The sequence below is a fragment of the Anguilla rostrata genome, chromosome 11 (genome assembly GCF_018555375.3).
Source record: "Anguilla rostrata isolate EN2019 chromosome 11, ASM1855537v3, whole genome shotgun sequence".
Lineage (NCBI taxonomy): Eukaryota > Metazoa > Chordata > Actinopteri > Anguilliformes > Anguillidae > Anguilla > Anguilla rostrata.
Window position 1 is genome coordinate 35,409,315 of NC_057943.1, and position 24,503 is coordinate 35,433,817.

At 43.9% G+C, this 24,503-nt stretch overlaps 1 protein-coding gene across 1 annotated transcript in view; it reads right to left on the bottom strand.

Annotated features, from left to right (window-relative positions):
* Nucleotides 1–18,764, bottom strand: part of LOC135234724 (receptor tyrosine-protein kinase erbB-3-like) — a 34,057-nt gene extending 15,293 nt beyond the window's left edge. The window contains exons 1-10 of the mRNA XM_064299601.1: nt 18,261–18,764; nt 9,784–9,941; nt 8,877–9,063; nt 4,809–4,934; nt 4,413–4,475; nt 2,781–2,899; nt 2,305–2,446; nt 2,042–2,155; nt 1,800–1,917; nt 137–210 (exon numbers count right to left, since the gene is read on the bottom strand). Of these exons, the coding sequence (XP_064155671.1) occupies nt 137–210; nt 1,800–1,917; nt 2,042–2,155; nt 2,305–2,446; nt 2,781–2,899; nt 4,413–4,475; nt 4,809–4,934; nt 8,877–9,063; nt 9,784–9,941; nt 18,261–18,342 (1,183 nt within the window). The 5' untranslated portion in view covers nt 18,343–18,764. The remainder of the gene's footprint in view (nt 1–136; nt 211–1,799; nt 1,918–2,041; nt 2,156–2,304; nt 2,447–2,780; nt 2,900–4,412; nt 4,476–4,808; nt 4,935–8,876; nt 9,064–9,783; nt 9,942–18,260) is intronic.
* Between the last annotated feature and the right edge of the window lie 5,739 nt (nt 18,765–24,503).

The window sequence follows — 24,503 nt, forward strand, 5'->3', positions numbered from 1 at the left end:
CACAAAACCACGCACGCAAGCTGCACAAGTATTCTCTCACACATACGCAAATAACACACACACACACACAAATACTCTTACATACACACACACACAAATACTCTGGCAATGCATAGACATATGCTCATAGACTTGCCTGTGATCTCTCGGACTGTGCGGAAAACGTTGAGTTTCTCTGGGTCCAAGGCTGAGATGTTGTTATAGACGTCCCTGCAGAGATGCAGAGGCAGAGGTCAATGTAAACCCTGTCACACTACCACACAATTGCCCTAACTGTAGACATAACCACATTTTTAAAAAATGAACTTTTAACACTTTTCCCTCCTTTCCTCCACATTTGGAATGCCCAATCGTAGCATGCAAAGCTCGTTGCCATGCCACCGCCGTTCCTTTTCCGAGCACCTTCGACAAGTTGCGCAAGAACAAGTTGGAGGAAGACATTTTGTATGCAGCTCATTAGGCAAACCATGAGAGGCCAATCAGACAGCAGGGATCACTGGTACACAATAAGACACAATAAGTCATTCCATTCCAGCCCATCCATGCACTAGACCAGTGCCTTAACTAATACTAGACCATAGAGACCATACACGCACTAGACCGATACCTTAACAAATACTAGACCATAGAGACCATACATGCACTAGACCAGTGCCTTAACAAATACTAGACCATAGAGACCATACACGCACTAGACCAGTGCCTTAACAAATACCAGACCATAGAGACCATACACGCACTAGACCAATGCTCTTAACAAATACTAGACCATAGAGACCATACACGCACTAGACCAGTGCCTTAACAAACACCAGACCATGGAGCTCATCCACGCACTAGACCAGTGCCTTAACAAACACCAGACCATGGAGCTCATCCACGCACTAGACCAGTGCCTTAACAAATACCAGACCATGGAGCTCATCCATGCACTAGAACAGTGCTTTAACAGAACAAGCCACCCAGCAGCTCAACATAAAGCTGAGTTTGCCAATGGTCACATGAGAGTTTATTATTCAACATGCAAGTTAAATCCCTTTCTGCCAACTCTGGCTAGTAATGAGAAGCAAGCAGAGAGCTACTGAGGAAAGAGAGGCATCAGTCTGCCATTAAATAAGCTTGTTATAGAAGCACGATCTAAGGATCACCAATAACATTGGAATTGTTCCTGCTAATTTTTATTCTATAGTGATATATTCTTTAGTGATATATTCTTTTTTTTTTCATCGTTCCAAGTGTGGCCAAGGATTCTAGCTCACCCAGAGAGCAGTGGTCAGTATTAGACTCTCCCAGAGAGCAGTGGTCAGTATTAGACTCTCCCAGAGAGCAGTGGTCAGTATTAGACTCACCCAGAGAGCAGTGGTCAGTATTAGACTCACCCAGAGAGCAGTGGTCAGTATTAGACTCTCCCAGAGAGCAGTGGTCAGTATTAGACTCCCCCAGACAGCAGTGGTCAGTATTAGACTCTCCCAGACAGCAGTGGTCAGTATTAGACTCTCCCAGAGAGCAGTGGTCAGTATTAGACTCACCCAGAGAGCAGTGGTCAGTATTAGACTCACCCAGACAGCAGTGGTCAGTATTAGACTCTCCCAGAGAGCACTGGTCAGAATTAGACTCTCCCAGAGAGCAGTGGTCAGTATTAGACTCACCCAGAGAGCAGTGGTCAGTATTAGACTCACCCAGAGAGCAGTGGTCAGTATTAGACTCTCCCAGACAGCAGTGGTCAGTATTAGACTCTCCCAGAGAGCAGTGGTCAGTATTAGACTCTCCCAGAGAGCTGCGGTCACTAGTAGACTTACCCTGAGATCCCAATGATCCCAAAGTGTAGGCTTCCCTGGATCTTGGTACAGTTTATGAAACTGTCAATGTTTCTGGAATCCACCGTCTGTCTGTCAGGAGAACCAGTACCCTGGCAAGCTGGAGCAAGCAGATCATATCATCATCATCATCCCCGTATTCGTCACCCCTAGCATCGCTACCATCATCATCCTCACTATCACCATCACCATCCCTGTGATTACCATCATGGTAAAAAGAGTACCTTTGGGGCAGAGTCCTCCACAGAGCTCACACTGTTTCAGCCCATCCTTCTTCACCTCCATCTTGTCGGCAGGGCAACCGCTCACACACGAGCTATCGTCCACAACAAAGTGTGCTACGGAACGAGAGAACTTTCAAACTTACAACCATCTAACACACGTTGCAGAAACACTTTTTCAATATTGAAACAGACACAGCGGGTCCTTAGCGAGAATGAGAAGTATGCTGGGTACTCTCTGAGACAGAGGCATGCTGGGTACTCACTGGGACACTGGGACACGCATATGGAGCCGTACTGGTACTTAGCGCCAGGGTTGGGCTCCATTTGAAAGGTACGTCTGTTATAGATAAAGGGCTGAGGACACTGTCGCACACAGGCTCCTGAATCATTGAAGTGACTACAGGCCTGTGAACAGACAGACAGACACACACACACACAGATACAGACACACGCACACACAGAAACACACACACACATGCACACACATACACAGACACGCACAGACGTTCACATGCACACACACACAGATACAAACACACAGACACACGGACACACACACGCACATACAGACATGACACGCACGGACATTAACACGCACAGACACCGACACACACAGATACGTGCACACCCACACAGACAGAAAGATGTTTTAGAAAAAAGTGTCTTTTTTCACAGCAGGCGTTCGGCCCGGCCTATGGCGGAACAGCGTCGGCAGTGGGGGCGGGGCAAAGGGACTCACGAAGCAGTCGGTCTCCTGGGGGCCAGAGCAGCCGCCGGCGCACTCCATGTGACAGCACTCGCTGGGGCCCGTCCCCAAACAGCGGCCGTCACACTGCGGGGCACACACCGTCTTCGTCACTGCAGGGGGGCGGGGGCAGGGGCGAACGGAACAGAGAGGGAGACAGAGAGAGAGAGGGGAGGGAAAAAGAGAGGGGGGAGGAAGAGCGACAGAACTTGAATGAAAAAAACGTTATTTCTATAGTCGCCGATGGAGAAACTCGGGTCAAGATCACTCAGTCAGTCAAGATTACGAGATCATCCACAAAATGTTTTCTTATACACACACAGCAGCACTTCACCGGCGGTGTAGTATAATGGCTAAGGAGTTGGTCTTGTAACCTAAAGGTCGCAGGTTCGATTCCACAGTAGGACACTGCCGTTGTACCCTTAAGCAAGGTACTTAACCTGCATTGCTCCAGTATATATCCAGCTGTATAACTGGATACAATGTAAGTCGCTCTGGGTAAGAGCGTCTGCTAAATGCCTGTAATGTAATGTAACTTCACCTTAAACATATAGAAGATTAAGAATCAAGGCAGAGCTTTCCATCATCATTAACATGACACTGGCCCCTTCAAAATGAGATTCGTTATGTACAAGTGCGCAATAGGGGAACTCCACCTGAAGCCTTGCTGCTATAAGCCCACGCATAATGCGTTCTACCCGCATTGATCCTGCCCCCAGCCTTTTGTTTTTCCTATTCTTCCAAGCACCTAATTTAGCCTGAAGCTAATCAGCTAATTTAGCTAATGAAGTTTAACAGACGCACGCTCCTCATATACATGTAGTGTATACCTTGGCCCCCTAAGCACAGTTCCCTGGGGGAAAAAACATATCTTGCTTTGTGCAAAGCACCTCGCTATCTCTACAATGTCCTCTAGCCTAGCATACTTTCTACCTCCCCACGGAACAAGCAACTCTCCCCTACAGTTGGATCAAGGCTGTCTGTAGTGATGGGCCCATGAACAAGCCTCTCCGTAGATCAGCAGTACACTTTTCTATGGGAGGCTCGTACAGGGAGTGGCCGTACCCTCTCAGATGAGTGCCTGGCCCCAAAGCCCCCTGGGGACCCCAACAACGGCCTGCTGGGGGCCCTTCGCTGACACCAAATCCAGAACTTTCTTCGCTTGTCTGGTGAGAGTTCTAGAGCGGTATGTGGCAACATGCCGTGGCCCTGACAAATAGTGAACTCCACCATCATAAAGAAAGTAGCTTTTTACATTTATTAATTCATTAATTTAGTTATTATTTTAATGGTTATTGCTGAATATTACCACTGTTTTATTTGTTTACAAAGCCCTCCAACCCTGCCCCGTTACTGAAGGTCCAAGCACCCAAACAATATTATCACACTTTATTATTTCTTATGTAGTTGTTGTTGTGACTATTGGTTCATGCAAACAATCGCTTTGGCAATGCTATGCTGATGTGTGGTCAGGCCAATAAACCTCATGAGAAATGAACTGAATTGAGAGAGGGTAGAGAGAGAGGGGAGAGTGAGAGAGAGAAAGATAAAGGGAGGGGGTAGAGAGAGAGAGAATGAGAGAGAGGGAGAGATTGGGGGTGGAGGTGAAGGGGGGGGGAGACTCACAGATCTGGCACTGTTCTTCTTTGGGTCCCCAGCAGTGCCCTCGACACGCCGCATGACATTCCACTGAAAAACAGGAAATACGTCAACATCACACCCGCACACACACACACACACACAGACACACTCACACACATCACATGCACGCACACACACACACACACACATGCACACACACGCATACACACACACACACACACACTCACACACCTCACGCGCACAAACACACACACACATACACATACACACACAAACACATCAGACGAGCACACACACACACACACACATGCACACACACACACGTGCACACACAAACACACACACACACACACGAACACACATCACACGTGCACACACACACACAGACACACACACACACCTCCATATCATTACACTTACGCTTCTGGCCATTGTCTTCAATCTGGATGGGGGCACTGCTGTCCCTCACAATGTCTGCCCAGTTGGCCTGGGGGGCGTAGCTCAGGTACTTGTTCCTGGAGATGAACACGCCCCCCTTCAGGATCTCTGTGAGACAGGAACACACATGAACAGGCAATGTAAGAGAACTGCTTAAGACCTTAGAAATCTATATAAAATTTAGAAAGGCTTTTAATTTAGAGAAGTGAATTTAAGATGATATAAGACTATGTTTTAAGGACCCGTGGGAATCCTGTTGACTAATGTTTTGAAAATGCTTATGCATCTGAAGCACTGGTAGGGAATATAAAATGTGCTCATACTGGATACCTAAGTTTATGGCAGCACAATATCTTACAGCAGAGGGCTCCCTTGGGGCAGGTTATCACAGTGTTTAGTGTAATCAGTCACAGCAGACAATGTCACCACATGTAATCTTTATTGCTTTCGCAGTGTTTCACATCAAAGTGAGTCTTTGCTTGTGGCGTGTTCTCAAAGTAGCCAGAAATTTGGTAGAGTATTGCAGAAAAATGTTGATTTCAAGTGAAGCCAACTTAAAACTCAGTTATTGTAGTCCAGTTAAATAATGTAAAAACCTTCTGCTCTTAGGATTTTTGGAATAGCAACCATTGTGTCTGACCCCTGCCCCCACACTCCAATCTCACAAACTGCTTCAGTAGTTATATCATACCAATAATAACAATAATAATAATAATAATAATAATAATAATAATAATAATAAATACAGCTGCAAAGCAGCGATTCCGGGGTCCAAACAGCTAGTGCATGACGCTGGAATCAGTAAAGCTGCAAGCCAAGCGGAATGGAAGCAAATCCCTGCAACAGTGCTCCAACATCTTGTATAAAGCCTTCCCAGAAGAGTGGAGGTTGTTATAGCAGCAAAGGGTAGACCAACCCCATAATAATTAAGATAATTTTGGATGAGATGTTGGTTGTGAGATGTCCACGTACTTTTGGCCATGTAGTGTATTAAAACACTGCTATTGGCCATATGCTATTTGCACCATTCAAGTTTTGCTTTGTTCAGAAGAATGTGCCCTTCAATTCAGAACATTTTTCAAGGCCGTAGACTAAGCTTGGAATTGATCAGATGAAGAATTAGTGCTGTCACTTAGCATCATGTGCCCAAAGGCATACAGACTCAACAGAACTACAGATGCACACACACGTATGCGAGCATGCACACACAAACACACATGCGAGCACGTGCACACACACACACACACAAACACATACGAACACGCACACACACACACACACACACACACTACCAACAAATATTACAGCACTACAAATACACACACACAAACAAACATTACAGCACTACAGACACACAAACACACACACACAACCACACACCACAAACATTACAGCACTGTAGATACACACACACTATAGAAAAATATTACAGCACTGCAGACACTCATACACACACACACACTACATACAAACTTTACAGTACTGCATATATATACACACACACATAACAGTACTAAAGACACATTACGGCAGCACATATATACAAGTGTAAACACACACACACTACATACAAACTTAAGAGTACTGCAGATATATATACACACACTCATAAGAGCACTACAGAGACATTGCAGCAGTACGTATATACAAATGTACACACACACACACACACTACCAACAAACATTACAGCACTACAAATACACACACACAAACAAACATTACAGCACTACAGAAACACAAACATACACACACAACCACACACACCACAAACATTACAGCACTGCAGATACGCACACACACACACTATAGACAAATATTACAGCACTGCACACACACACACACAACATACAAACTTTACAGTACTGCAGATATATAGACACACACACATAACAGTACTAAAGACACATTACAGCAGTACATATATACAAGTGTACAAACACACACACACACACACTACATACAAACTTTACAGTACTGCAGATATATATACACATACTCATAACAGCACTACAGACACATTACAGCAGTACATATATACAAGTGTACAAACACACACACACACACTACATACAAACTTTACAGTACTACAGATATACACACACACACACACACATAACAGCACTAGACACATTGCAGCAGTACATATATACAGGTGTACAAACACACACACACACACACTACATACAAACTTTACAGTACTACAGATATACACACACGCACACACATAACAGCACTAGACACATTGCAGCAGTACATATATACAGGTGTAAACACACACACACACACACACACAGACATGCAGACACTCACACACACACACACACACACACAGACACACACAGACACAGACATGCAGACACTCACACAATTTCTGAGTAAAAAAAACACTCAGGGCCTGACACGTTTGGACAGGAACGCTCTCCTGAGTGGGGAGTGTGCAGCTTCAGTCTGTCACACTGTTGCTACCGAACACAAAACAAAACCTTTATTCAGCAGGAAATACTGGAAGTCCCGCCCCCGTCCCCGATGACGGACAGGAGCTCTGAGGGTGTTGCTCGGCCCTTAGAGACCCTCGAGCCAGTACGCTACCGCGCCACAGACCGTACGGCACAAACAGGAGACAGAGACCAGATTCCCCCAGCGCGTGTGAGACACGACCCGGGCTAAACCAACCGGGTCTGAACGCTCTCCGCCTGCAGCGCATTTTTAATTGCGCGGCGCGTCGAAGAATGTTCCAAACCGCACTGTCTCCCTGGGACCCCGCCCACTTGTGCCGTTTCGAATGGAAGCCTGCTCCCGTTAGCCTGTGGGCGGCAGCGCGGCATCATGGCGGTTAGGGACCTGCATCGTAACCCAGAGGGCGCAGGGTGGACTCCCAGGTAGGGGCACACTGCACATTGTACCCCTAGGCAAGGTACCGCAGCAGAAATGCTCCAGTAAATGTCCGGCCGTATTGTACAAGTCGATTCTCTGCCCTGGATAAAACTGTCTCTTAAATGCCTGAGAAGTTGTTTACCATCTCTCATTTCTTTGTATAGTGTCAGATTCTGTGTGATGGAGTTTCAATTTCTGTGGGTGTGAGAACGACGATGTCACCCAGAAATGTAGAAAGACTTCCACGGTTGGATACATTAAAGAATCCTTCATTGGGAGGAAACGAGGAGCCAAGTTTGAAGCTGCTTCACTTGTCTCCTCCAATATTGGGACATTGGAGAGAAGGAGGATGCAAAAAGTGGTTTCGGGAGCTTGGAGGAGACAAGATGGTAGTGGAGGAGTGGAGGATACATTTTTCGAGTATTGAAGCGCACTGCTGGAAAAAGAAAATGTGGGCTGGTGGTGGCCTCAAGCGCTGGGCCTATCAATGAGCTCACTTCCTGTCAGTGAGTTCACTTCCTCCTTTGTCAGCCCCAAGGCTGAAACTCTTATCTTAGGGGATGAGAGGTAGACCTGCACACATGAGCGTGTTACTACTGTCCTGGACACCAGATGTCATACCTGATATCTGCATCTGGGTTCTCCATTTCCTTTTACACTCCCCTTCCAATTCCCTTCCACCCCTTCTCCCCCTTCTCTGAGGGTTGTGGGCATGCTTTCAGAACACTGTTATACATGAATGAGACCTGCTCCCATTTAAAGAGATTGTATCATGAAAAGAGAGGCATCACTGTAAGACCATTTTAAACAATGGGCGAGGTATGGTCCTACCATCTCTCTCTTCTTCCATTTCCAACCTGTCTTTGTTCTCTCCATGCATCCCCCTTCTCATTACATTATATTCATCAAATGCACTTATCTAGCGTGACTATAGGGGAAACAGAAGTGCATTCACCTGGATAACATTAGCAATAGCACCACATCTGGTTGACATTCCCAGACCAGCGAGTAAGGATTCAACATCACTGAAGCACTCATGAAAGGCAACCATACCAACCAAGAACCAAGAGTATAAGTTCTATATACAGACTGCACTCCTCCCCCTCTCTCCTTCCAGGCTACCCCTCCTCCTTTCTTCCTTTTTCTCTTTCTCTTTCTCTCCTCCGTTCCCTCACCAGTCAGGTGTGTGAGGCCCAGTTCTCGCAGCCCGAGGCTTCCATCCTTCTGGTAGTTGAGGAGGACGTAGAGGGCGAAGCGGTCCTCGTACAGAGTGTTGCCCCGGATCACGCGCAGCTGGTCCAGCGGCAGACTGTGGAACTGGTTTATAACGATGAGGATGTAGCCCGTCACCTCCCGGATTGACTGGGAGGGATAGGATGGTGGAGGGGTGGGGGGGGGGGGGGGGGGGGGGAGATCGATGCAAAGTCGGGGTAACTTCAGTAACAACAGCTTCAGTTACATCACAAGGCTATTAGTGCTCTGTACATTTTTAGTGGATGGCCATATTTTTAAGGAGGCGTGGTTTATAGGTGATCATGTTTAAGGAGGCGTGGTTTATAGGTGATCAAGTTTGAGTGGGCGTGGTTTATAGGTGCTGAGCATGTTTAAAGGGGCGTGGGTTATAGGTGGATTTCAAGTGTTTAGGTGTGGCGTGTTTAAAAGGGCTGGTATAGGGGTCCAAAAGGGGTGTGGTTTATAGTGATCAGTGAGTGGGTTTATAAGGGGCGTGGCTTATAGGTGATGCGCATGTTTAAAGGGGTGTGGTTTATAGGTGATCAAGTTTGAGTGGGTGTGGTATATAGATGATCATGTTTAAGTGGTTTATAGGTGCTGAGCATGTTTAAAGGGGCGTGGCTTATATGTGATGAGCATGTTTAAAGGGGCGTGGTTATAGGTGATGCATGTTTAAAGGGGTGTGGTTTATAGGTGATCATTGATGTGTGGTAATAGGCTGTAGTGGTTTATAGGTGCTGAGCATGTTTAAAGGGGTGTGGTTTATAGGTGCTGAGCATGTTTAAAGGGGTGTGGTTTATAGGTGCTGAGCATATTCAAAGGGGCGTGGCTCAGGGGCAGAGCCAGTACCTGCAGGAAGCTGAAGTTATGGTGCTGGTCCATGAGGGTGATCTCCAGGTTGCCCATGAGGATCTGGCAGCCACTGTACATGTCCCTCATGATGTTGTACTGCACCTCCGGACTCATGCTCACACTCAGGGCATTCTGGGTACCCGAGCACACCGACACTGGGAGGAGGAAGAGGGAGGTGAGATGCTTGTCTGAGGATTTCACACACGAGCATACGCATGCATGAACATATACGCACACGAACAAGTCCCGGAACATAATGCGAAGACATTAATCTCCATTAATTCAGGCAAGCACAGGAGTGCCATAGGATTTAAATACGGATTTGATAGCAGTGTGAGGCACATGCTGTTTTACTCAGAATCAGTGTGTTACTAGGTAGGCCCAGTATGTGGCATTGAAATCACACAGCTCTGCACACCTTCAGCCTGGTGAGGGGGGCTCACGCTGGGGGAGATTTATCACCAAACGTATGTGACCAGTCCTCACTTAAGATGAAATGCCAGAGCAGGATGTGTGTGGCAGTGAAAATGATCAAATACTGCCCTGTGGGCAGACGTTAGGGTTTAGGGTTTAGGGTTAGACTCAGGGACCAGGGTCATGGGGTCAAGGTTATAGGGTCAGGGGTCAGGACGGAGGAAACAGAGATAAAAAGAAGCTCCCCCGACTAATCAACACTTTGGCATGGGGTGCCTTTAGGTGAGAGCTGAGCTCTGTGTAGATGGAAAGGGAAGAATGGATGTAAACACACAAAGACACACAGAGACCATTATGTTACATTACAAACTCTCGCTGACGCTTAGAGTGTCCAGAGGGACATGCAAACTGAAGCACGTCAGTGGCTTCCCTTAGGTCAGTGGTTCTCAAGCTTTTTCAGTCAGGCCTCCCTTGGTTTCCAATGGACATTATTCAACCCTCACTGCCACCCCCCTGTTGTCTCTGTACATCCCCCAAGGTCCCCCCCATCTTACTTTGAGAAGTCCTGCTTTAGGAAAAGAAGCACAGCTGTTGAAAGGAATAGAATAACTAGCATACTTCAAGCCAATAATTATAGAATTTGAAGCTACAGCCTGACTGACCAATTAGCCTGACAAATATTCTAAATATTCAATGCATACATACAACAAATTCAACCATCTGAACAATCCCAACAAATTCAGAAAAAATCACCTAGTCAGCATAACAAAATCTAGAATATTCACCATACAAACACGTACACAGACACTGGCATTTGGCAATACACTTCAGCCGAAACACACGATAAACATCTCTACACACAAGCTCAAGAAATCATTCAGATTAACAACCAGGAAATGTCCTCTCCAGAGATAAAAAGTTGCTGAGAATTACTGGGCAGATTTTACTAGGAGCTAGAGAGGGGAGTGGTGGACTTTGTACCAAGGGGACAGAGAAATGAATCAGTTTGGTGACTCATTGAGTTGCACGTATAGTGTATAGATGTGTGTGTGTGTGTGGGTGTATAGATGCGTGTGCATGTAGATTGTGTGTGTGTATGCCTTCATGCATGTGTGGAGATGGGGGGGGGGGGGGGTCTCTGGCGATGTTCAGCTGGTCTGTCTCCATCCCCCACTCCCCTGCCGAATGTCCCTGAATGCATCAGTGTCCAGTCCAGGGTCTGTGAGTCTAATTCTGGCAGGCTACATTATGTATGAATACTCTGCTTTGTGCAAAGGAATGGGCTCTAATGGCAGCAGGACATCTACTTTTAGCTCAATTCCAGGAGTCCTCTGGCTCTGTATTTCCAACTGATTCTGAATGAGCTTCGATAGTCCCTTTTAAAAAACGCAAACAGAATTATTTGCAATCACATTGTAATCAATTAGCAGACGGTTTTACCAAGAGTGACTAATAAAAGTGGAGAACATCAGTGTTAGTCTCAGGAAGTGTGATATCACTAAGAGGCACCATGAAGGCCCATTTATAAATCAACCAAAGAAAATCAACAATCAAGTCTGGCTGTGTTCAATCAGCTGAATCTAATTAGCAATTAAATTTGGTTAATTGGTTAATTGAGTAACAATTACCTTTTCACATTTTTTCATTAAATGAATGGTTTAAAAAATGCGTTTCGTGTTTACTCGGTTTCCCTTTGTCTAAGATCTGAAACTATTCAGTGTGACAAATATGCAATAGAGAAAATCAAGAACACTTTTTCACAGCGCTGTATGTGTGTGAGCATGTGTATGCGTATGTGTCCATGTCTGTAAGTGAGCATGTGCGTACGAGCGCATGTGCATGTATGTGTATCTGTGTGTGTGTGTGTGTTTGTGTATCACAGAAATCTCTAGGGCTGTGATTTGAGCAGTAGACAATGAGGCAGTGTGGCAGTGAGTATCACTTTCTGAGAGACGGGGACGGTGGAGGAGGGAGTGCAGAGGGACAGTCTGGCCTCTGCTGGTGCTTGGAATGTTCTAGATAGAAACAGTCCTTTTCTGCAGCAGCCAGATGTGCTGGCAATGATGCCATTCATTCTGAAGAGGGAGGGAGGGGACATTCCCACAGCGCACTCTGCCCAGAGGGTGTGTCTGATCAAAGTCAGGTATGTAAGAACAGACCGTGCCCTAACACACACGCACACACAACTCAAACAAAAACCGAGAAAAGGCTAATAATCAGCGGTTTAACTCCTTGTGGGTTATTTCCTCATTTTCTCTGTTGGCGGAAGCAAGAGTCCCATAGCAGTGCACCTATTAATGCTGGCCCGGCTTCATGGCTCACCCCATCAGCCCGATAGCCTCAAACAGAGTAGCAACGTATCACTGCCGCTGGGCTCCGGGCATTCCCACCAATCAGATACGAGCAGGGCTCTCCCACACACACCACCGCCAAATGCTCACGTGCTGACTGATGAAGGTCAGGAAATTCTGCCGAACACGCACACGCACACGCACACACAATTACACATTGAATATTGACACAGAAGGAGAATGGAATGCTATGACCAACGTGCCGGTAGAAGAGATAGAGAGAGGCAAAGAGAGAAATCCCACAAAAAACACATCGCAATGTGATTAAAGAAAACCTAATAATACAGGAACCGAGCATTAAAAATAACCACAGCCAACTTGATAAATCTCACACACAGCACTGGTGGAAAAGTGATCCAATTACAAAAACCTAAAACGTCTTGTGGTCCTGGTGGAATCAGAAATGAAATGCCTAACCACTAGCGTGCCACGGATAAGCATGTATTACAGGCTATCTGGGGTGGAGGTTGTGGCCTTTGTCTGAGGGAGTTCCAACACTTTCACCAATTCATGGATGTACAGTCAGGACAGCGGCCTACTGAGCCTATAGCTTTGTTTCACCGCACGCTCACACTAAGAAAACCTTTATGCTGCATTGGAAATATAAAACAGTTCTTATTTTGTTTGACATGTTGGTTAATTCCATTGTGCAGGGTCAGGGCCTACACTGCCGTGTGCCCCTCTATGGCTCCAAAACATGGACCCCACATAGGCACCATATTCGGCTCATTGAGGCCTTCCATATCAACTGCCTCCAATGCATCTTGGGGTTGACATGGGAGGACCATGTAGCCCACAGTGACATCCTCCACACCACCAACTGCTTCTGCATCGAGACCCACCATGCTAAGCGCCACCTCTGCTGGCCTGGCCATGTAGTCATTACATTACATTACACTACAGGCATTTAGCAGACGCTCTTATCCAGAGCGACTTACACAACTTCATATAATACAGCTGGATATATACTGAAGCAATTCAGATTAGGTACCTTGCTCAAGGGTACAACGGCAGTGTGCTACCCAGGAATCAAACCTGTGACCTTTTGGTTACAAGACCAACTCCTTACCCATTATACTACACTACGCCCGTCAGGATGCCTGAGCATCGTCTACCACAGAGGTCTCCAGCCCTGGTCCTGGAGAGCTATAGGGTCTGTGGGTTTTTGTTTTCACCTTCAAATCAGCACCCAATTGAGACCCAAGACACCAGGTGAGTTGAGTTAACTGTGTAATCAACTGCTCTAATTGATTCATGAAGTGCAGAGAACCAGCAGACCCTGTAGCTCTCCAGGACCAGGGTCGGAGACCACTGGTCTACCACATCGTATTCTCTGCGGCCAGCTCAGTAACACAAAGCCATCCGCTGGCAGACAAAAAGAACCGCTACAGGGATTACAGCATAGGCCTGCTGAAGCAGTGTGGAACGAAGGCCGCTGAACTAGAGACCACTGCTCCCAACAAGCACCACCTGACAAGCTGCCGTCCCCCAGAGCCGACCAGCAGATCCACGACATCGTCACGGAGACGAGGGCCGAACGGCCGACAACGCCAACGCGCCAATGGAAACAATCCCCCCCCACCCACCCAGAGCAACAGTCTCCATCCATTTTGATTTTTAGATTGTCTTGATGTACGTAAAGAACCAAAGAGCTGATTGTGGGGGACTGTTCTCTTTCCTCAGCTCTTGCTATTCCAGGTTTTTGTAATGATGCCAGTAGGGGTCACAATATTAAATGCTTCTTCAATCAGATTGCCGTTATGTATTTTCTAAGCACTTCAAAGATACGTTTACAGAATTCTGCATGCAGGGTCTTAGTTTGGTGTTTGTCCCATTTGCTGAATTTTTGATTCATGAGTGGACAATCGCTCTCTTTCTTTCTCTCTCTCTCTCTCTTTAACTTTTTACCCTGAAAACTCCAGTTACAAGTTACAGTTACAGTTACTTCAGACTGCCAAGAGAGAGTGTGTGTGTGTGTGTGTGTGTGTGTGTGTGTGTGCGTGCTAGTGTGTATGTATGACACAGTCACTCACTGTTCCTCAGAGACTGGATTATAAATGTAATTAAAGAAAAAAAAGATTTCCTACTGACGCTACAAAAAAGGAAAAAGGATGAAACGCATTGAGTAAAGTGTGTGCACTCTTTAGTATGCGTACTTTGCGTGTGTGTGCGTGCTTGCATGCCAGCCACTCACCGTTCCTTAAAGCACGGCAAGTGAACAGGTACTGTGCTGTTAGTGTGCAGCAATCTTGGTCTTCCCCTCATACAGTGCCATGAAAAAGTACACTACATGGCTAAAAGTTTGTGGACACCCAATATCCAACATCTCATCCAAAATTATAGACATTAATATGGAGTTGGTCCATCCTTTACTGCTATAACAACCTCCACTCTTCTGGGAAGGCTTTATACTAGATGTTGGAGCATTGCTTCAGGGATTTGCTTCCATTCAGCCTGAAGAGCTTGTGAGGTCAGGCAATGACTGGGCAGCTAGTCCTGGCTCGCAGTTGGCCTTCCAACTGATCCCAAAGGTACTGGACTGGGTTGAGGTCAGGGTTTGGTGCTGGCCAGTCAAGTTATTCTGCACCGTTTTTGAGAAAACCATTCCTATATGGACCTCTCTGTGTGTCCAGGGCCATTTTTCGTGATGAAACAGGAAAGGGCCTTCCCAAATTGTTTCTAAAGCACAAATTCGTCTAGAATGTGATTGTATGCTATAGCATTAAGATTTGCCTTCAGAGGAACCAAGAGGCCCAGCCCAAACCATGAAAAACAGCATCAGAGTAAGGGGTGTCCACATACTTTTGGTCATATAGTGTATTTGCCCCTTCCTGATTTCCTCTTGTCACACTGAATTGTTTCAGATTGCAATATATTACATTACATTACATTACATTACATTACAGGCATTTGGCAGACGCTCTTATCCAGAGCGACGTACAACAAAGTGTATAACCATAACCAGGAACAAGTATGACGAAACCCCTAGAGAGAAGTACTGGTCCAATATTGTACAAAGGGAACCTGTGTATACAAAACACAATTTTTAAATGATTTCATTTGTTCAATGAAAAAAGTTAGCAAACACCCATATCACCATTGTGAAAAAGTAATTGCCCCCTTAAACTTAATAACTGGTTGCACTACCTTTAGCAGCAATAGCAGCAACAAAACGCTTCCTATAGTTTGATATCAGTCTTTCACGTCGCTGTGGAGGAAATTTGGCAGAACTGCTTTAATTCAAACAAATTGGTAGGTTTTTCGAGCTTTAACTGTTTGTTTCAGGTCCTGCCACAGCATCTCTATTCAGTTCGAGTCAGGACTTTGACTAGGCCACTCCAAAACTTTAATTCTGTTTATTTTCAGTCATTCAGATGTGGAATTTCTACTGTGTTTTGGATCATTGTCTTGCTGCATAACCCAATTACGCTTCGTCTTCAACTCACGGACAGATGACCGGACATTCTCCTTAAGAATTTTCTGATACAGAGAAGAATTAATGGTTCCAATGGCAAGTTGAAATGGCTTTGTAACCCTTCCAGACTATCAGATATATCAGGTTTATGGTAAAATTGGGCACATTTTTGTGGCTAATTGTAGAGATGAGTTCATAGTGGGTTTGGCCGTATTTAGCACATTCAATCAGGAAGTGCTTCTCCCTCCTCATTTTATTGTGTTTGCACTGTGGGCACAAATCATTCTTTCTTCCGGCAACCATGAATTTTAATTTTAATTTTTTTGTGTTTGCCAGCCACTATATCTAGGTGGAGTCGCTACGTCTGTACTTTGTCAAACTGGTTCTCAGTTCCTTATCAGTCATTGTTGATAGTATTTTATCACAGTGTCCTATATTTATAGGGCCAGATAACATTTCATTTTACTTTGGTATTTTGTTTGATATTCCCACTTGGTTCCAATTAGGTTTGTAATTTTGTTCTGATTCGGCCGGTGTTTGATTGTCTTAATGTACGTAAAGAACCAAAGAGCAGATTGTGGGGACTGTTCTCTTTCCTCAGCTCTTGCTATTCCAGGTTTTTGTAATGATGCAAGTAGGGGTCACAATATTAAATGCTTCTTCAATCAGATTGCCGTTATGTATTTTCTAAGCACTTCAAAGATATATTTACAGAATTCTGCATGCAGGGTCTCGGTTTGGTGTTTGTCCCAGTTGCTGAATTTTTGATTCATGAGTGGACAACCCAGAGTCACAGTCCATCCAACCATGAGGTCTTCCGGGTAAATGACACGAGTACAACAGTTGTTCCTGCAATACTTTTTCGATTTTAGAAAATTAAGCTACTAAGAGCCCCAGCAAAGTTTACACCTATGTTGTTTCCTTTCATTTATATACGCAAAATGTTTTACAATCGTAAAGCAATTTCCTCTGGTGACTCACGCAATATGCTTGGGGCCGAGATTAGAGCGCTGCTGGGGAACAAAGTCGTCTTTCTTGAGAGCGATGCGACAGAGACATTTATCGTGTTCTCAATATGGGGAGTGGGAGGGAGGGGATGAGACGGGGTTAATTATTGAAAAGCTGCAATTCTCACCCTGCACTATGCGACCAGCAGCCAGTAAAATGTCTGAATAGGTGAGTGAGCTTCTGTTGCTGCTAGTTTTGGTGTAACTTCAGTCTGCAATTTAGCTGCTGAAACGTCCAGCTCTACGTCCGTACCAAGAAGTTGTAACAGCTCACACCTCACGATCCTCATTCGAAAAGACTATCTACCCCCACTATCATCTGCGATTATTATCGCCACAATCTGTGCAATCAGACGCTTTGGAAATGATGGGATATGCCTTCCCGTATAAATTTACACGCGAACACTAAAACGTCTGGCACGCTTAACTTTCACATCATTTAAATGTTGTTCAGCCTTTCATTAAAAGTCGCGGGTCGTACCAACAACTCGCCGCGAGTTTACTGAGACCAGAGCTGTACTGAAGCTTTACCTCTCCCGATTTCACACTGGTTTCCGAACAAACACAACACGTTTTGACACTTTTGAGTCATTACGGGGTTGACAAGAAAATGTACAGTCTAATCTTCTTACTCCACCCACAATGACTCAGTGTAAACAGCAGATTCATAAAGCTGCACCTGGGCACACCTTTCTCAGGGGAGAAAGAAGACGCAATAAACCTGCGGGAGCTTGGCACTGGTCCAGCAAGAGTTGTGCAAAAAGGAACCAAATCTTTCCGAGAAAGAAGTAGTAGAAGAAGAAAATGAACAGAGAGGCATACCGTAAGACAAAAGCCAACGGCAACGAAGCAATTAAGAGGTTCCAGACCATGGGCTAGTTTTGCTGTTTTTTTTCTCCGTGGATTAAACGGATCCTACATACAGTAGCCTATAGTTTACTAGTTGAGAGTTGACGGTCAATTTGGTAACACACATGGCTTTAAAGCACGTGTTATTCCAGAAACGCAATACCCTTTTAGTAGAACGTGTGACAGAGCTGTGAGTTTATCCCTCTTCCCAGATTGAATGCCACCCAGTTCCAAGCTATTATTTTGAGACGTGACAATTAGATGAATTTAATAAGAAATGTATTCTATCTGACATGCATCATTAGAGCAGCAATAACAGTTAAAAGACTCCGTTTTTACTAATTATAAGTAAAGAGTTGTAATATACATCTGAAAAGAATGCCCAGATATGTCTCTCTGATATTAAACAGTTTGCAGGAGCAGTCTGACAAAGCCTACCTTCCTGGGTTTGAGCGGTCGTGAGCTGAAGACAGCACAGCAACGCGAGGTTTAGCGCGAGCACCTGCTGATGGGCAGTCATCCTCAATCCCGACAGGGCACTCAGATCAGATGAATGCGATCATGGACCGCGTCTGTAGTTCCAGCCTTCTTGTATGTAATACCTTTTGTAATTAAGTTGAGTTTGATTGATAATTTGCAATGAACTGTCTCTGCGATGTAAAACTTTTCTCTACACCTCGCAGACTACTGGCAGTGTACCATGCTGTCAAAAGTTCACACAAAAACTTTTTTACTATACTACCTTTCACATAACGTTAAAAGATTATTCTAGATAAAAGGTGTCTGGACAGTAAAATACGCGAAATAAACTATTAACAAAGCCAGATAAAAACTAGTCGGAGACAGAGTGTATGAAAAGTCGACTTGGAGTGGAAAGTCCATTCAGGTGGAGGAAAAAGTTGAGCGCTTCACGCCAGGTTCGTACTCCCACAGTACAAGACATGCGAACTTCTGATTTGTCTGAGCCGATTCCGTTGAACCAATCAGACGCTGTATATTGGGAGTGCTGCTGTGGAAGAATTCCGTTTTCTGGGAGCAAGTTTTTACGCGAGAATCAAAAACAATTTAAAACGGGTTTTTAAAAAACAAAGAATGAATACTTCGTAGTAGTAGTATACTTACGATATGAATAAGATTAAGAAACACATAAGTACATCACAACAAGAATACAGGACACAATAAAATCCGCTTTAAAGGGTAGGACAGACAAAAAGAAACGGCAGAACATACAGTTAAATACAAGAGCATTTAGAGGAGGGGGAAAACTCCGGCATTTTAAAGGGACGTTTGTATTTTTACAACAATGCCTGTTTTTTAAGAGGGCTCACATGACATAGGAAGCATATTTTATTCAGTCGTGGTATTTTGAATGATTAGTATGTTGTACGTTGACTGCTGTCTACTGTTACTATCAGTATTACTCCAAACTTTGAATTTATTCAGACCAGTGGTAACCAAACCTGTTCCTGGAGATCTAGCCTCCTGTAGGTTTTCACTGGCATACCTGACTCTGCTAATTAGCAACTCAACAAGACCTCTAGCTATTGAATGAGGTGTGCTTTGTTAGGATTGGGATGAAAACCTACAGGATAGATCGCCAGGAACAGAGTTGATTACCACTGATTTAGACCAGGGCTGATCAACCCCATTCCTGTAGATCTCTCATCCTGTAGCTTCTCATTTCAACATTAACAAACCACACCCGATTGTACTAACTAGCAGCTCAACGAGATCGGCAGCTGTTGAGTGAGATGTGCTTTGTTAGGGTTTAAGTAAAATTCTACAGGGCGGTTGATCTTCAGAAACGGGGTTGGGCAGCCCTGATTTAGACTGATTTATTCCATTCAGCTGCATTTAACCCCCCTCCCCTCCCCTCCCTCCCTCCCTCCCTCCCTCCCTCCATTTTTCCTGTCCTGTCTTTATCCCGAGGGTATTTATATCAGCGATACTTCCAGTCCATTGAGGGCATGGGGCTCAGTGCCCGTCCTGTTCGAAGTGAAGAGCAGTATTGTCCTTCGTCCCCGTCAACTCGCCCCTCCTTTGATGCGGCCGGACCCAATATGTCACAATGTGCACATTGTCCGTGGGTGAACTGACTTCTGCTCCCTGGACAAGAATATGCCTAAGTGCCACAGAGGCGCTACAGTGAGAGGAGCGCGCTCGGCATTCCCTTGCGTGCGTCATCGCAGAGAGTGAGCGAGCCAAGTATTATTTACGCAGGCGAACATGCGGTTGCGTGTTCATTGTTCCACTGAACGACATAGCGCTTGCACGCCCTTAATCACAATGCTCTCATACGAAGTAAGAAGCATTACTGACGGGCATAGCAATGTTATGACAATGTGACGATTTCAAGCAAAAACGCATTGCTGAGTGCGCGCTGGTGCAATGTAAGCCAACGGTATCAATTTCCATTTGGTTATTAAAGACTTAATGGGGTAGATAAGTTCAACCGTTGACTGAGCCATTTCTAGCGGGTTGCTTTGTCGTCAGCACTACAGGCTGTCTGTTAACATTTTCACCATTCAGACAGATATCTTTCTTGGCGGACGCGTTTTTATTGTTTGTGGCGAACAGATACACTCCAGTTATCACAAACAATGGTGATTGGTATGGGTCACATACACTATTAATTATTTATATATTGTTTGTTTGTTTGTTTTTGTGATCCTCCACCATTCAACCCTGAATACCCTTTTCCACATTTGGTATTTTTCAAAACAAAAGAGACTAAAAGTCTGAAATACCATTATTACTATCATAAAATAATTCGATATTAGGATCAGAGGTCAGTATGAATGTTGAAGAAAAAATGTAATGGTTGTATTACCGATAAAAATGTCATTTTATGATTATTCACATGTCTAATGATGTGATAAATTATATTGTCTTCATTTCTGACTTCAAATACTTTTAATACTTCAGCATCGGGAAGAATCAGCCTGTTGGCTTTGGAGAGGGCTTGTTAAAGGGAGACATCTAGTGGCCACAAATAAAACAACGCGATTAACCAAATAATATTGCAGATTCATCAGAGGACAGGTATCCCTTCCAGAATATGTTAGGATTTAAATTTACGGTCGCAATTCATTAGTAATATGATAAACGAGGAAAATAAATATTAAGGAGCTGGGGCGAATGACAAAATATGTTAAATTACAGGATACGCATGCAAATTGTTTGCAAGCCGATATAAAGCTAAAACGCACCTTGATGTTATGTGCAGTTCACTGTCAAAATATAGTCTAGTTGTTAGTCGTGTTTATGACGACCCATGTCATCGATGCGTCAGTCCTATAACACAACTTTTGTTTTATGTGTGCACTAAGTAGCAAGCCATTTAAATGTATCTTCTTCTTCATAATAATAATAATAATAATAATAATAATAATAATAATAATAATAATAATAATAATTGTTTACAAACGTTTGTTTGTAAACAAATGTTTATTCAGAAAGATAATACAAGCACAAATCAGCATGACAACGCCATGGGTATATTACAGATATAGACTAAACAATCACACAAAATGGAAAGAATTACAAAACTTCAGTTTAAGCAGCTTTCCTGAAAAATTAACTGTTTGGATACAACGCTTCCAATAAATCATAAAAGTGGTAAACAATGGTTCACTGTTATATATAGAATTTGTCAAATAAAATTAGTAGATGAATTAGGAAAAAAAATCTGTCTTCTTTCGTTCAAACGGTAAATCCAAATCCACATTTACAATTTTTAATGTATTTTATACTAAATTACATTACATTAATACAGGCATTCGAGCTCTTTCCAGAGGACTTACACACTTTTTACATAGCTTTACATTGTATCATATACGCTGATATACTACGCATTTGTGCTTGTCAAGGTACACGAGTTCTACCGAATGAACTGAACCTTCGACAAGTCCAGTTTACCATGCGAAATTACAACACCATTTTCCAGAAGTCTATAAAACCCACACCCATCTTTCCAGAGTTTGTACAGTTGAGGCCAAAAGTTTACATACACCTAGGCTAAAGACATTCAAACTCAATTTTTCACAACTCCACACATTTCATGTTACCATATTGCATTTCCTGTGTTAAGTCATTTAGGGTATCTATTTAATTTTCATAAGAGGTCATTTCAAAATAATAGCTAAGAGACTGATTTATTTCAGCTTGTATGTACTATATCAGATTTTCAGTGGGTCAAAAGTTTACATACAAACAAAGTGTATTTGGTGGCATTGCAAGCTTCTCACAATACTTTGCTGGAATTTTTGCCCATTCCTCCTGACAGAACTGGTGTAGTTTAGTCAGGTTTGTGGGCTTCCTAGTTCAGACATGCTTTTTCAGATCAGTCCACAAATTTTCTATGGGATTCAGGTCAGAGCTTTGTGATGGCCACTCCAATACTTTCACTTTGTTGTCTTTAAGCCATTTTGTTACTTTGGAGGTATGCTTAGGATCATTGTCCTGCTGGAGGACCCAGTTGTGGCCAAGTTTTAACTTTCTAGCTGATGTCTTGAGGTTGTTGCTTCAGTATTTCTAGATAATCCTCTTTCATCATGATGCACCAGTCCCTTTTCCAGTAAAACACCCCCACAACATGATGCTGCCACCACCATGCTTCACAGTTGGGATGGTGTTCTTTGGATTAAAAGCCTTGTTTTTTACTTCAAGGATTTGAATACTTTTATCCCCACATATGATGTTAATCTATCAGCTGATTGTGTGTGCCTTTTATGATTGGCACAAGACTTTATAGGTATATAGCATGTCCACTGTGTGCTAATACAACGTGGCATTACAGTGTTGTGAACCCGTAGTAACCGTCAGCAAAATGTTTTTCAAATGCATCGCATGCTGCAGAACAGCAGACGGCCACCCATTGAATGGACCTGTTGGTGGTCGACTGAATGGTGGGACCACTGTGTTCCACTCTTTACAGTAAGCCAGTGGTTTGACAACTTTTGCACGTCTAAAAGGGACCTTTGAGTACCTCTGTGGCGGGCTGCGTCTCGCCACGGAAAAAGAGGACACACAATTCCGTTTTTTGTGTCCCTCACCGTAAACGAGTAGAGCCATTTCCCTGTGGAAGCTAGCCACAAATTCTGAATACAGAACAATCTCTCACCTTTTTGGGGTTGGCCTAACAACTGTGTGGTGGCGCTGCACAAAGTAATTCTGCATGGCTGTTGCGGAAGTCTTACAGCATGAACTCACCCCTCTCCCGTCTGCAGAGAGCCTTGCAGAGCTGGCAGCCTACTCTGGTAGAAGGTTTGGTGTACCACAGTGTGTGGGCGCCATCGACGGTTCAATCCCACATACCTATAATCACACCGGGAGAACATCATAAGGATTATTTCAATCGGAAGGGTTGGCACTCTATTGTTCTACCAGCTGTCGTTGACGGCAAGGGGCAGTTTTGGAATATTTGCGTTGGACGACCAGGATGATGCCTGTGTCCTACGTCTGTCCAAGCTGTGGGACCTTTTGAATTTGAATTCTTCCCTCCACACAACAGGACCACTGGAGGAGAGGAAATGGGTTACTTCATAATTGGAGATGCTGCTTACCACGGCCTGCAGCACCACGGCCTGCAGCACCACTTCCAGAGAGGGAGAGAGTCATCGCGGAAACAAGTACAGTGCGTGCTGGACTGATGCAACACTCCAGCAACACTAACTAGAAAGGCTCTGTGCTATGGTGTATATCGGGTTCACAGAGAACGTTTGCAGTTCTTAGAGTTTACTGAATTGTCTACCTGTTACTGTAATCCAGATCTGGCATACACGTGTGCACTGACGTTCTGTTGTGTGTGGTTTTTCCTCTGTTGCTATCTCTAAGGACCGTAGGTCTTCGGACCATAGGTGACAGGATAGGGTTAACAGTGTACGTTTACTGTTTTATCATTTCTTTTAATTATTACTTTTTTTAATCATTTGATAACTTGTTAACTCATACAATTTTGCATTATCTTGCGTGATTGTAGTGGATGATAATAAATATAGTTAATGGAATACCTTGTTGGAGATTGTATTGTTTAAAAGATATTGTACTGTAAAAGATGCATCGTCCTGACTTCGTTATACAAAGTTTTTTTTTCACATTTTATTTTGAGATGCTCTTGGGTCTCATACTTACATATTACAAGGTTTGACAAAATCAAAATCAAAGGCGAACAAAGCAGCCCCTGGCTAAAATAGAAATAGAACTGTGCTTGAATTTCTCTTTTTTTTTAATTTTTTTTTACCACATTACATATATATCATCATCATATATACCCTTTTAAATTAATTGGCAATTCAGGTAAGTATTTGATGAGGTAAGTATTAGTTTATGCAATTGCAGGATAGCTAGTTTCCTCACGTGTATGCTAGCAATGCAGGTAAGTAGAATTTCACACAATTACATACTCAAATATACAAGTTGTCAACATTAAACATTTATACATTCACAATAACATTCAGAAAAATACATTGTTCCCGCTAGGAGTTAATTTTTAATAACTGTAGAATGTCTCCTCAGCAGCACGTCTTCTTTGCTCCTTCAATTGCGCCAGTGAACTACACAACCGGACGGGAGCATTTGACGTTCAGTGAGGAAAGGCGTATTTCAAAATAAAGTACCTGAACATTTCAACATAAAGGTCGCTTGTAGTCTTACATATGTAAATGTAAATTCACAAATAAA